Source organism: Apis dorsata, unplaced genomic scaffold (genome assembly GCF_000469605.1).
Source record: "Apis dorsata unplaced genomic scaffold, Apis dorsata 1.3 scaffold_77, whole genome shotgun sequence".
In the NCBI taxonomy this organism is placed as follows: domain Eukaryota; kingdom Metazoa; phylum Arthropoda; class Insecta; order Hymenoptera; family Apidae; genus Apis; species Apis dorsata.
In genome coordinates this window covers 953,414-967,088 of record NW_006263375.1, presented here as the reverse complement: position 1 = coordinate 967,088, position 13,675 = coordinate 953,414, and the positions used below count along the sequence as shown (strand labels likewise).

Below are 13,675 nucleotides of genomic sequence, written 5' to 3'. Positions count from 1 at the left end.
AGTATCTAGGTGCTTGGGGGCCGAGATTCGACAAGCTGGCCGACATGTACGGGCCAGCGGAGGAAAGCGAAGAGGAGGATTAAAAAAACTGCTCCCTGAGATCCGTAAGCTCGCACGACACCCCGTACACTCTTCAAGGAGCAACGTTCGCGTGAGCTTGAACGTCGAGAAGAAAAATTCGAAGAAGCGAGGGAAAAAAGAACGGAACGAGGATGGAGACAAAAAAGGAAGGGGAAAAAAAAAAAAAAGTTTCCTTCGCGTTATTCGATCGACAAAGAGGTTTTTTCCCTTTCGTTCACACGAAACACGTGCACACGTTCCCGGGATACACGCATATTTTCCTCGATGCGAACAGAAGAACGAGGCGGTATCTATGTGTGCGGTAGAGGTGTGCGTCACGATTTACGAGAGAGAAATGAAAAGAAAGGGGAGTAGTATTACGGAAAGAGAGAGAGAGAGAGAAAAGATCGTCTGGCCAAAGTTTTAAAGAAAAAAAAGAAAAAAGGAANTATATATATATAAAAACGGAGAACGTGTGGGATAAACTGGCCACACCGTAGTAAGTAACGCGTAAGTACACCTACAAGGGTGTAACCTATCTGTATAGCACGTTACGCGTACACGTAGTAGTGAATTCGCGCGTGTTCTGCCTTGCGCACGCGAGACTTTTCTATTAATAAAATAAATCTATATATATATTATATATATACGATTCATTATTTTTAGTCACAGTCATAGTTACTATTTAATCGGTAAAACCGACCTAAGTGTCTCGGTATTCGAAACTATCGTCGGCGCGATCAGCATCGGTTCTACTGAAATTATGAACCCGTGAACACGTTACTACTGCCAGCCGTGCGCGTGATAAAGAGTCGTTTTCGTTTTTACCTCGTGGCGCGGGTCACGTCACCAAGTGATCGTGGCACGCGAGATACCTTTAAGGGCATTTTCTCATTTATATCCGTCTCTTCAAACCCCCTCCCCTCCCCCATATATATATATATACACACATATACGTACATACATACATGCAGACACACACACACACATACCTGATCTCACACCTATGCCAAAGTTGGCCCCCGGATGTCAGAGAATGGAAGAAAGAATGGTGAAAATATACGTTGGGCGCGATTTTTCCGTTTCTCACGCGAACGCGCATCGGCTAACGATCGATCCCCAAAAACATGTGACGATCCAACAACCTTTACCTTTTCACGTGCGACCACGTGAAAGATATCGAATTTGTGTCGGGTGTGTAATGGAATCCTAATGGCAGATTCGTGGCGCCTTCCTGGTTCGCGATATGCGGACGATTCCTAATGTGGTCTATCTATAATAAAAAAGAAAGAGAGAAAAAAGAAATATAAGACTATTTAAGAGAGAGAGAGAGAGAGAAAGAGAGACACGTTTAGCTGTTGTTCGCGAGTCGTGAACCATCCTCATCGTTGTCATCGTCACCGTCACCGGCATCCTCATTAATTATTGATAGTATTATTATTGACATTACGATATAAATATATATATTATAAATATGGATTTATAAATAAATGAATGAATAAATATAAATATAAATATATATATATAGAAAGAGAGAGAGAGAAAGAGAGAGAGAAAGAGAGAGAAAAAGAAAGCGCACGGCGGATGACAAAGGGTACAGCAACGTGTGGGGCGCACGAAAGTCCGCGAAATAACAAATTCCGAGAGTTACCGCGCGTATATGTAATTATTAATATTATATAACGAATAATAAATATAAATATAAATATATATATATATATATATATAAGTATATATATATATATACTTATATATATTATATATAAAAGAATCTGAATACAAACGAAAGACACGTAAAGAGGAGAGGATTAAAAAGTGAAAAAAGAAGAAAAAAAAAGAAAAAAAAATACCAAAAACAGAGAAAGAGCGCGAGATATGACCGGTTGTCGAGAAAAAGCTCACGATTCAAAATCTCGACATAGCGATTCAATATTTATTTTCTATCGATGATCGAATCGGTCAGGGGATAAGTTCCGATTCAATAAAAGAGAGAACAGAAAAGAAGAAGAAAATGAAAAGAAAACAGAGAGAGAGAGAGAGAGAAAATCGGCGAGCCTACGAAAGAGAAAAGGAGACGAGAGGAGATGTGGTTACTTACGTCACGACCTCGATCAAACAAATGTTTTCGATCCCCCATTCGATTTTCGACGAACGTCAATCGTGTGGCGCTCGTGGGGTAGAGGCAAAACGGGGTCGAACCCACCACCCATTCCCATCTCTTGCACGCGCGTGTACGCGTCTCGACTGATTTGTAAAATTCTCTACGGAAATATTAATAGTCAATTTATCGGTTAGGCGATGCCCCGTCGGATCCGAGCGGGATCCGGGCGTAGCGTTTAAGCACTTGTACGAATATTGTAAGTAACGTCGTGTATTTCGGTGTCCCGGTGCCGCTCGTAATGCGCCGCGATCGGTATCGAGCATCTCTATATAATTCTCCTCACAACAACATTCGTCGTCTTATCGTATCGTTTCCCGCCGATATATTTGTGATATGTTTACGTTTCCCCCCTTTTAGTCGACCTACCTATACATATACATATACATATATATATATATAAATATAAATATCTGTTCCTCCTGCGAGCCGCGAGAACATCGAGAAACACATCGAAATCGAGAAACACTTGTCGTCGCGTCGAACAAGCCTATATCCTATATAAATATATATATATAAAAATTCGATCTTTCCTCAGCGTCGAACGAAGATTCATTCAAGAGTACGATATTCGTTTCTGATATAACTATATATATATAAATATATACGACCGTGTTCGTATTTTCTTCCTTCTGAAAATCGTATTGTACAGAATTCGTTATCTATATTGCTATCCTCCCGTGAAAAAAACGTTTCTCGATGTTGATAGGTTCGATTCATGATAAGTTGAATTTACCGTGGTTTCATTAATCTCACCGTCCTCCTTCGTATATCACATACACGTACACACATACACACACACATACACGTATTTCGTTTCTCCGGCCATTCTCCTATATCGTCGATTTCACCCCGCCAAGTAGTTTCTAAGCAGAGACAGTATTTCGACGGATACGGCGTTTATATAGGAGGACGAACGTTTATCGTTGAGTAATAACCTATAATGAGTTGAGTAGCGCGCAAGGGCGCGCACGTGTGTGTGCAGTGGCAAAAAAGGAAGAAGAAGAAGAAAATAAAAATGAACGGAAATGTTGTTTCACGCGATTGTTCGAAAGGATCAAATCGCGTGATCGAAGCAAACCTCGATTTCTTGGAGATTGGCTTTGCACGGATAGATACGGACGAGTCCTCTTAAGATACGTACCTTAATCTTAGCCTTACTCTTTCCCTCAATTGATAAGACAAATCTGGAGAGAGAGAGAAAAAAAAAAAAAAGGAAATGTTAATTTTTCGATGTAAATTCTCGAATCGAAGTAATCATCGAATTAATATTGCATTAGAATAATATATCAGGAGAATATAATGTATCGTGTTTTCACGTTACGTGCGTACGTTCATTTATCAACATCAGGCAGTAGAAACGTGGCTCTAAAAAAGGAAAAAGAAAAAAAAAATTAGAAAAGAAAATGATCCTTTTCTTTAAAAAAAACTCTTCGTTAAATTTAAGAGAACGGTGTGTATGATGTAATGTATAATTTAACGAGATCTAAATGTCATAGTAAAGTCAACTTCCGAGATTTGCCGGAATGCGCGAATTTCAAATGCGATTTGGCAAAAGTGTGAGAAATCTTTCCATTCGCTTGACCTAGGCACCTCGAAAAACTTTGGCACGATACCAAACAAGGGCGCAGTTCAATTACCTTACGAACCGCGGATCAACGAAATAATTAAGTACAGGAAGCAATATTTTCATTCTTATATAAAATTTTCATATATCCCATTGTATGTGTTTCGAAATGGATTAAAAAAAAAAAATTTGTACGTACAAAAGATTGAGCATCCCCGATTAATTGACGGATTACGACGAGCGTACGAGAAACATTTTCATACACATAATAATAAATAAATAAGATATTCGACGAGAATTATGAGATCTGATGAAAATCTTGTCTTATCGTAAGATTTTTTATTAAACTTTGCTGAAACTTTACTCGATATTGCGTATTTGTTGATATATATTTTTATATAACGTTAAAACGGAAGCAGTTCGTAAGGTGCATAAAATGGGAATATCGTTAGGACCATTCCAACCATCGAATCCAAAGTATTAAGATTTGTAATGAGGATGATCTTACATTACTTTAAAAATAAGTATTTACGATTTTATTTGCCACTTGGAGCAAGCGTGCTTGGTCTTTTTGTGAACGTGGCAAGGAGACGACAAAATTATTATTAACGATGGTAATTATTAATACGAAAAAATCGATAGAAAGAAATAAAAGGAAAACGTTCCTTTTTTTATTCTCATTCCATTCAAGATTCTCGTAGATGAAATCGAAACTCGGTTTATTATTTTTAAGATGTAGAAGCTTATACAGTTTTCGTTTAACGATTGATCATTCGATATATACATAATCCTCTCGATCTCGATCAAATAAGAATGCTTTATCACGAATATTTATAAATTTTCTCTTTGCATTTTCATTCTTCGTTTCTAAACAAAAATAATAGATTTCTCAACGATTGATTTCTCGATGTACGTGTAAATGTTGAAATGTGCGACGAGTAAATGAGTCTAGGGAATCAGATACCTGTAAATTTTGTAGAATAATTGTGAATATTTTTAGCGTTTCTTTATTTACTCACTTGTAACAATTACACCCGTATCAATCATCGATGTGTTAACTTCACGATGTGCATGTGCATAATCTATATATCAATCGTAGAAGATAATAATTTATCACGCGAAACGAATTTAATTTCATCGAATCATACATTTTGTACAAAAAAAAAAAAAAGAAAAAGAAAAAGAAGAAGAAGAAGAAGAGAAGAAAAGGGAAGAAAAGAAAGAAGAGTTCTCAGGATCGACTTCTTTTTTTTTTTTTTAGCAATATCATTTGTACCCACACGGAAATAATCGCATCTCGAGAACGATAAACTTTACAACCGTCGAATTGCTTTAACGAGTTAACGATCAGTGTCGATCGATATTATAAGTTAAGATACCATTTCAATCGCACACACGGCTCAACTTTTTTATCGAGAACGAGTTGGCACGCGCGAAACAGAAGGATTTTTCGAAAGGAATCAAGGAGCGTAAACGCGAAAGACGAAAAAAATGGCGAATAAATAAATAAATAAATAAATAAATCGAAAAAAAAAAAGCGTGCTCATGCTCATGATTGGAGATGTCATTGTCGTCGTCGAGATTGAAGAGCGACGATCGAACGATCGATCGAGGCGATCCAGTTTTCCAATCGAGGCGAAATGTAAATCCGAAAACGAGAGGAAGCGAGACGAAAGAAACGGGAAAGGAACGACGAAGCCTCGTTTCGAAACGAGAGGGAAATGACGGCCACGCGAGCTCATTTTACATATCTGTACAACTTTTTCCAAGCACTGCCTAATCGTGCACAAAGAAGAACAGAGGCCGGATTTCTCGTGCCTCGATCCCGATAAATAATTACGTATTGAAAACGGAGCGATGCTAAAGTTAATTTTACAACGGCACTAGTCCGCTTGATCGAATGCCTCAGCGACGAGAAAAAAAAAAAAGGGGGGGAAAAAAAAAAGGAAAAAAGAAAAAAAAAATATATTTCTTATCCCGAAATTTCGGAATTCTTTCTAACTCTCTCTCTTTGTTCGTTGTTTCTCAAGATCCGAACACACACGCTTTTCCCAACGAACATGAATTTGCGTATTTCCGATGTGCGAGCGAGCGTATTGTCACATCGAAAAAAAACGAAACGTTGCTCGATCGGATCGATCGGAAATATTCGATTGGATGATGCGCACCCTTTTGGATTTATATTTGAGAAAAAAAAGAAAAAAAAAGTTGCCATTTTTCGAAACGATTCTAGTCACCCATCTTTATCGGGATTTAATTAGCTNTATATATATACTTTATTCCGTATTAATGTAACGATATTTCAAGGCGTATTTTCCTTTGAGATAATTTTACGATCAAATAATTAATTAAGAGTGCACTGCCATCCAATTTCTGAATATTTTCGAATTTCGAAGCGAGCACTTTTTCGCATTGTCTTTTGATCAGCGCTCCCTTCCCCCTCCCCTCCCCTTATCTCCCTTCTCCCCTTCCCCCTCCGGAAAAATCGATAATTTAATATACGAAATACGAGAAAGTCAGTGTGGCGCGAAGAAGAGGAGAGAAAAGAAGAGAGGTGTATCGAGGAAGAATCGCGTTGATGTAATCGAGGAGCCGACAATCGTTATCAGCCAGTCGGTCAAGGGAGAATGGAGACAAAAAAGCATTGTAATATATTAGACTTCGATGACAAAAAAAAGAAAAAAGAATGATCGTAACGCTGCCACTGAACACATCCCGTGTAGTACAATTACCGTATATATAATATTCCACAGTATACTGGTAACACACTGTATTATTAATTGAATTGAATATTTATTAACGATTAATTATTACATTATTACCACTATATTATCTATACCATTTGTACTTTGCATTTCAGTTCGAACGAAATAAATGCCTTCTTTTTCATAAAAATAAAAAACCATCCTCGTGTTTTAAATTACATCCCTTCAGATATAAATGGATAAATGTTTTTTAGTTTTTTTTTTTTTTTTTTAGTTTTTTTTCAGAGTGTTAAAGAAAATTTGTAATGGAAATACGAAAGATAAGTGAAAAATTAAAACGACTTACCCGAAAATAGTTAAAAATTGGTTCCAAATTATGCAAATGTTTAATTTACAGATTAGTCTACATTTGTAATTCTATAAAAACATACAGTACAGTTTCCTTCTCTTAACTTCTACGTAAGATTAAATGTTAATTATCTATTACTTTTACTACGTTTTCTTCTACGAACTTTGCAACGACAAACTTCGGTTCCTTTGTTCAAGAATGGAAACTCTTGTTGCAATCTCGCTCTCAAGTTTCCCATTAGATGAGTCGCGAAAAGGGATATTCCAAAATCTCTGTAAAGAAAAAAAGAAAAAAAAAAAAGAAAAGTAATAAATTAATATAATATTTTGGAGAATTTTTATGAAAATAACCAATTAATGGAATGTTAATATATATGTTATTATCTGTTTTATAAGTTACCTAAGTAAAGTGTAATCGACAGAATCCGTGATATGAAGCGTAAGCAAGAGAAACACGATTGCTGCGGTATAAGTCATGATCATCGTCAAACATTTATTCGTTGCAAACGAAATCGCTGCTTCTTCCAAACCAAATTGTCGAAACATCTATTTTTATAAAATCAAATCATGTGTGTTTCATAAAAGATCATATTTATCGTACTTATTTAATGAAAAAAAATAATTATAAATATAATTTTTAAATGGCATAAAATGGACACGATATTACGTAGGATATATTGAACGGCAGTGTCTTGGTTAAAAGCACATCGATCGGTGTCCAAATACAAGCCAACGCAAATTCCAAGATAAATGCGGTGGCTAGAAACTAAAAATAAAGGAATAAAATGAATAATTGAAAAGGATTTTTATCGAATGATGAATGAGAAAAATTGATCGATGATTATAACCTCGTACAACGCTAGAAAAACTAATTTTGGCTCGTGTAAATACGGTGGAAACAATGTAGAATTAGCAATAATAATATATACACCGATAGTGAAGAGGATCGAGCTAAATGGTGATCCTAAAATGAGCGATTCGCAGTCTTCGTCTTCCATGGCGTTGGCGAAACATGTTCCGAAGATCTGAAGTCCGAAAACGTTTAAAAGGAATGCCCAAAAGGTGTGAATCAACTTTGCCATTCCTTTCCAATATTCTTCTTTAAAAATTAATTATTTTATCAAATTATCAAAAAATCCGTTCGTTACAGAATATTCAACGTTAATTAATTTACGAGACGTAAATATGGATATGAATTATCTTATCGATTGTTGATGATTCGATAATCGAAAAAATAAAATAGAAGCTTTTCTTAGATTTCAGATATAAATTACAATGAACGTTTAATCAAGCAAAGAAAAAAAAAAAAGTTGTTAAAAATTGAGGCATATAAAAAAATGGATTTTATTAAAAATATATACGTGTACATCTATAAATGTAGAAAATAATATACAGTAGACAAACACAGAAGTTAAATAAATTATATCTCCGGTTGTTTCTCTTCGTTCAGAGGATCTGTACTGCATATGAATTTGTATACGAACCAATCTGTCACTTCTGGATTTGCAAAACTGATCTTTTTTCTTTTACATTTACAAAAACCCCATAATCCATAACTTTTCTCCCTAAATAAAACATTACGATTATTAGGATCGTTTATTCCAATTATTATAATACGTACCTAACATTTTTACCATACTTACGAACCAATCATTTTTTTTTCGTAAAATAATATATAAATTATTATTTTATATATATATATATATAAAATATATATATATATATATATCGAATTACATTAAAATGTCATGTCTATATCACTCTATGACATAATTGTCTCATAAAACTAAACATTACTGGTTCACTACTTGGCCCAAGTGTCCAAAATGGCATCCAGAGACTCGGTGGCATCCAACATCCATACGAATGACAAAAGGGACATGCAAAAAGCCATGTGTGTCGCGGCGCAGTCTTTCGCCATGTAATATGCAATATCACACAGAAATGAGTAACGACCCAATCCCAAAATCGCATTTAACCATATCAACTGAAAAATTAATTTTTTAAGATTTGTAAAAAAAGAAAATTGCGAAGGAAATTGTGACAAGCCCGCTTAGTTTAGTCATCTAAGTTTCGTACACAAATGTATACAAATATCGGCGAATAAAAAAACATTGTTTTGCGTTCAAACAAACTCACACATTTACTGGACTCTTGAGTTAAACAATAAATAACGTGCATAAATGGTACCCAAATAGCTCGCGTGGCTAGATTTGTGGTCAATGCCGCTACCAACATCTGTTACATTTCAAAAGGAATACAATATCGAAGTTTTTGTCGATAATTCGAACGATCAGATTTTGTTTTATTATTTCGTTAACGAAATAATTTACTTCGTAAATATAGAGAAGTTGAATCGGTGGCTCTTTCAGAGTTCTAGGCCAAAGTCTGTACTCCGCGAGAAGACACAGCACGGAAAATGTGAAGAGAACCGACGCGTAAGACGGATCGAATGGAGGACCATTATTGTCTTCGTCGAAACATAAACCGATTATACAGATTTGTCGAAGATGGGTGTACATTCCTGTTACCACCACAGCTATCCAATGAGGATTGATATATCCTAGGTATTCCTTCACCGTTTCCATATCCTAAAAAAATATCCTAAAAAAAACATACAATTATTAACTAATTAATTTGAAATAATTAACTAACTAATTAATTTGAAATAATTAATGTTAATGTTTTCGAAGAGAAAAGCAGAAGAAAAAAATAGAATAATGTTCAAATTAAAATTTCTCTTTTTAAAAGGTTAGGATGATTCGCGTTCTCGATTGAAAAGCGAAAAGAAGTCTTGAACACGGAAAATCATTAAGCTGTTGTACAAAGAGAAGGAACAAATAAGTTGAAAAGATACCGAGCAGCTTACCTGTTCAATGGTTGTAAAATCTAGAAATGCATTTGTGATAAGGTAATGTAACATGAGGAATATGTTCTCTCTTTAATATCCTTCTCTTGTACGATGTGGTGTAACTTTTGAAAAGTAATGCACGCGTCATGAAAATGTTACATCAAACGGATAATTCCTCCTTAGATGATTAGTTAACTGCATTTATCATTATATTAATTTTTTATACCGTTAATTTAACATTCTCATACATTTCTTCTTTCATCAGCAAGCTATAGGTTATAACATTTGTTCCACGGAGATAACAAAATTCAACGCCTCCTTCAATTTGTTCACATGATTTTGGAAAATCGTGCGATCAGCTAATTTCACATCTTAAGAAGATACCTTAAGAAGAATTATTTACAATTGAACAATGCTAATAAAAATTCAAATTTTGCCGAAAATTGATCGAATCGAAACTCGATTTCTCGCGTTATTTAATTATTTAATTTTTCTAGAATTCTAATCCACGTTTCAAATTAATTTCAAGTTTTTTTGCAATTTTTCTTTTACCTGTTGCCACGTCTCCTCGTTTCATCATCTTTATTTTCGATATTTTGCGATCATTCAAATATAATCAAATATAGAATTATTATTCTATATTCAAATATAGAATCAATATTTAATATGCACGTTTAAAAAAAAATATATTATTCCATTTTCGAAAAACTGTCAAAAATTATATCTTTTATGAAAAGTATATATATATACCAAAGTATATAAAAAAAATCGGTCGTAAATTATGCTCGGTTATAGCGATCCTTAAGTAGGTTACATTTTCAAGGGCCGCTTTACTCGAATATCACACACACTCATACATAATGCATTACATTTGCCGATAGCTTTTCTTCTTGCCGCCAAGAGAACGAATGGCTTCGAATAATACGCCATTTCTTTCTTTGCCACGAACTAACTCTCCTAACTGTTAATCATATTAACAGTAATTTGGATGATATAACGCATAAATTATTAAAAATAAATATTTCTTCCTTCGAATTGAATAAAAATTATATTATTATATTATTATATTATTGTCAAATATGCTTTCGATGTAAAAAAAATCCGGGATATTAATAGCAATTGAACGAATACAAAGCTGCTGTAAGAGAGATATGATGATTCAAAGGGCATAGATTCTTCTCGAGATAGAATAGACGAACAACTTTGGTCAGAGGAAATGGTGGACCATGAGACACCAGGAAATTGTCTTTCCGAGTTTGAATCCTCCTCTCTGTTAATGACATTTTCTCTGCTGTAAGAACTGTTTAAAGTAGTTTAAAACGATATTGAAATAATTCGACGAAGAGATGCATTCGTCTAGATAAAAAAACGGATGTTAATTAATTAATTAATTAAATAATCGTATCATATCTCCTCTTCCTCTTTAATTTTGCTCCATATGTGCAATCCTTTTTTTTTTTTACAATTTCACACAATTACAATCTTCGATATTAACGTAAAATCCAAATTTCTCCGTAATTATCTCGATATCGATGATCTCTAGGATGGTATATATATATATATTTATTTCCACCCTGTATACACTTTTTATTGATAACGATCTTCTCGTCGAAATGAGAAATAAAATGGCCTGATATAACGGAGGACATGTCCTCCAGAGGTGGAAGATTATCCAAGATGGTGGTAGTCATGACGACGGCACAGTGTATCGAGGAAAAGTACATTCGTTTCTTGGCTCTTCGACGAAGAGAATGAATAAGGGTAGAAGATCGAAGGAAGGGGAGCAGGTCGAAGGTGCAGGAGCAGAAGCTGGAACGAGGAAAAGTTAGTAAAAGCGGTAAAAAAGGAAAGAAAAGAATTCCTCGCTGCCCTCCCTTTCCACAGAGGGGTTCGGCCACTTTACTCTCCTCTTTCTTTCAATCACTTTCTTTAAGAACCATCCACCCCCATCCCTTCCGCGGCATTTATCCCACCACTTGTCGGATCACGATTTCAAATCGCGATCTATTATTTTTCGAGGGGATTAATTTGTCAAGATTAGGGAACAAAGTTGGCATTATAATTTTTATATTATATATATATCGTGATCGATATATAATATCTATCCACCTATTTATATGATAAAATTTATTCACGATTTCATATATGTAAAATATTCTGGGCAAAATATAGAAAAGAATAACAAACAATAAAAGAATAATAATAATAAGATATATATCGTTCGCAATTTAATTCATTAAATTAAATGCAATAAAACAGCAATAATAAGATAAAAAAAATCTTTATAAATATAATTATTTTATAATTAAGATATGTTAATGGAAGATTCCCATGTTTATCGGATAATTTATAGGATAGGATTGTCAAGGATATATAAACAAATAATTTTTTTCTTTTAATATTTAGCATTTTTATTTTCAATATATGTTTAGAAATAGATTTTCTTGGAAATACCACTTCCAATTCTTAATTTATTCTGCGCAGTTACTCAAAGGTGTGATCTGAAAGTAATTAATGACTTAAGGATAGTCATATTTTACATGTATTTTTTTTTTTTTTCCAATAAAATAGATCACGTTTCTTTATCAATTTTGAATACGAATTATCCAATCCGTGTGTCACCTTCATTCTTCTTCCTCCACGTATACAATCCTGGTTGACGTTGGATAGTAAAAAAAAAAAAAAAAAAAAAATAGAATTTCAACAACTCTCAAAAAAAAAAATATCAATAATTATTTAGATTAATCATTGTATATAACATTGTATATAACATAGCCTTTGCAGAACACAGGAAATTTAATTGATTTAGAAGTTTAGAGTAATCTCTAAAAATCTTTAATTTTTTATAAAAAATATAAAAATATAAAAAATTAAGTTTTATCATAAATAATAAAATATATAAAATAAATATATTAAATAAATATATAAAATTAAGTTTAAATCAAGAAATTATTAGAAAATTTATTAGAAAAAAATATAGACAAAGAAAAAACAAATTAATATGAAAATGATGAGAAATCATTGAATTCAGATTCAAATTATATCGTTAGTAAAATAAAACTAACGAGTAGAATAAAAAATTGTATATTTTTCATCTTATAGTACATATTTAAAAAACTGCAATTTTGTTTTATTCTTTTTATTTTAATTTATATTTGTATAATTTTTATATTATATTCATTATGTATTTTTTATTCTATACTAATTAAATTTTTTTTCTTTCAAAGATGTGATCTAAGATTTACTTAAGGATAATCATATTTGTATTACATGTATTACATGTAAATCATATTACATGTATTTTTTTTTTTTACAATAAAATAGATTCCAATAAAAAAATATACATATATTTAGTCATATTTTTATGTTATATACATTTTTAACAAAATAATAAATTATAAAAACAATATGTTTTCTATTTATCCTTCAAAAATTAAGCTCAAAATCGGAAAAAAAATTTTGCCCAATTTGTTTCTAATATTCGAATATTCTAATATTCACTGTATCATCATTTTGCAAAGATTTTTCAAAAACGATTGTAAAAAAAATATTACATTATATACACGTTAATATTACGTTACAATTTCATATATCTATTTTTGCAAATTGAAATATTCTAATAATTTCAAAATATTCATTGCAATTTATAATGCAATTTTATTTCTCAATCTTCTTCAATCTGATTCAATATTATTTCCTGCTAAATTCCTAGAAAAATATTTATAATGTGCGATAATAGGAAAAACATCGAAGAGACGAAAGCGAACGAGATTCCGTGCGAGTCATTGACGTTCTCAAATTAACTCGGAAGGGTCGGTTTGTTTTACTAACAACTCGAACGAAACAGATTATTCCCATTCGGGAAGTATTTTGGCAAACAGTTATTCGACGTACCTATTATCGAAGCTACAAGTTTTCTTCTATTCGAGCAACTTGTTGATCGTCACACTTTTCTTACGTAATCTCGGTCACGAATATTTTTGAAA

At 33.1% G+C, this 13,675-nt stretch overlaps 1 protein-coding gene and 2 long non-coding RNA genes across 3 annotated transcripts in view; 2 read left to right on the top strand and 1 right to left on the bottom strand.

Moving 5' to 3' along the window:
• Window positions 1–210, top strand: part of LOC102676175 (neural-cadherin-like) — a 75,569-nt gene extending 75,359 nt beyond the window's left edge. Inside the window, 1 exon segment of the mRNA XM_031508205.1 lies at window positions 1–210. This exon segment is cut by the window's left edge and continues 4 nt beyond it. Within this exon segment, the coding sequence (XP_031364065.1) occupies window positions 1–83 (83 nt within the window). The 3' untranslated portion in view covers window positions 84–210.
• The window catches only part of LOC116184947, a 20,422-nt gene extending 13,720 nt beyond the window's left edge, over window positions 1–6,702 (bottom strand). Inside the window, exon 1 of the long non-coding RNA XR_004149642.1 lies at window positions 6,455–6,702. This is a non-coding gene — a long non-coding RNA (uncharacterized LOC116184947). The remainder of the gene's footprint in view (window positions 1–6,454) is intronic.
• Window positions 6,703–11,259: 4,557 nt separating this feature from the next.
• Window positions 11,260–11,527, top strand: LOC102675540. The gene is made up of 2 exons (XR_421045.2): window positions 11,260–11,450; window positions 11,484–11,527. It is a non-coding gene; the product is annotated as an uncharacterized LOC102675540 (long non-coding RNA).
• The last annotated feature ends 2,148 nt before the right edge of the window (window positions 11,528–13,675 follow it).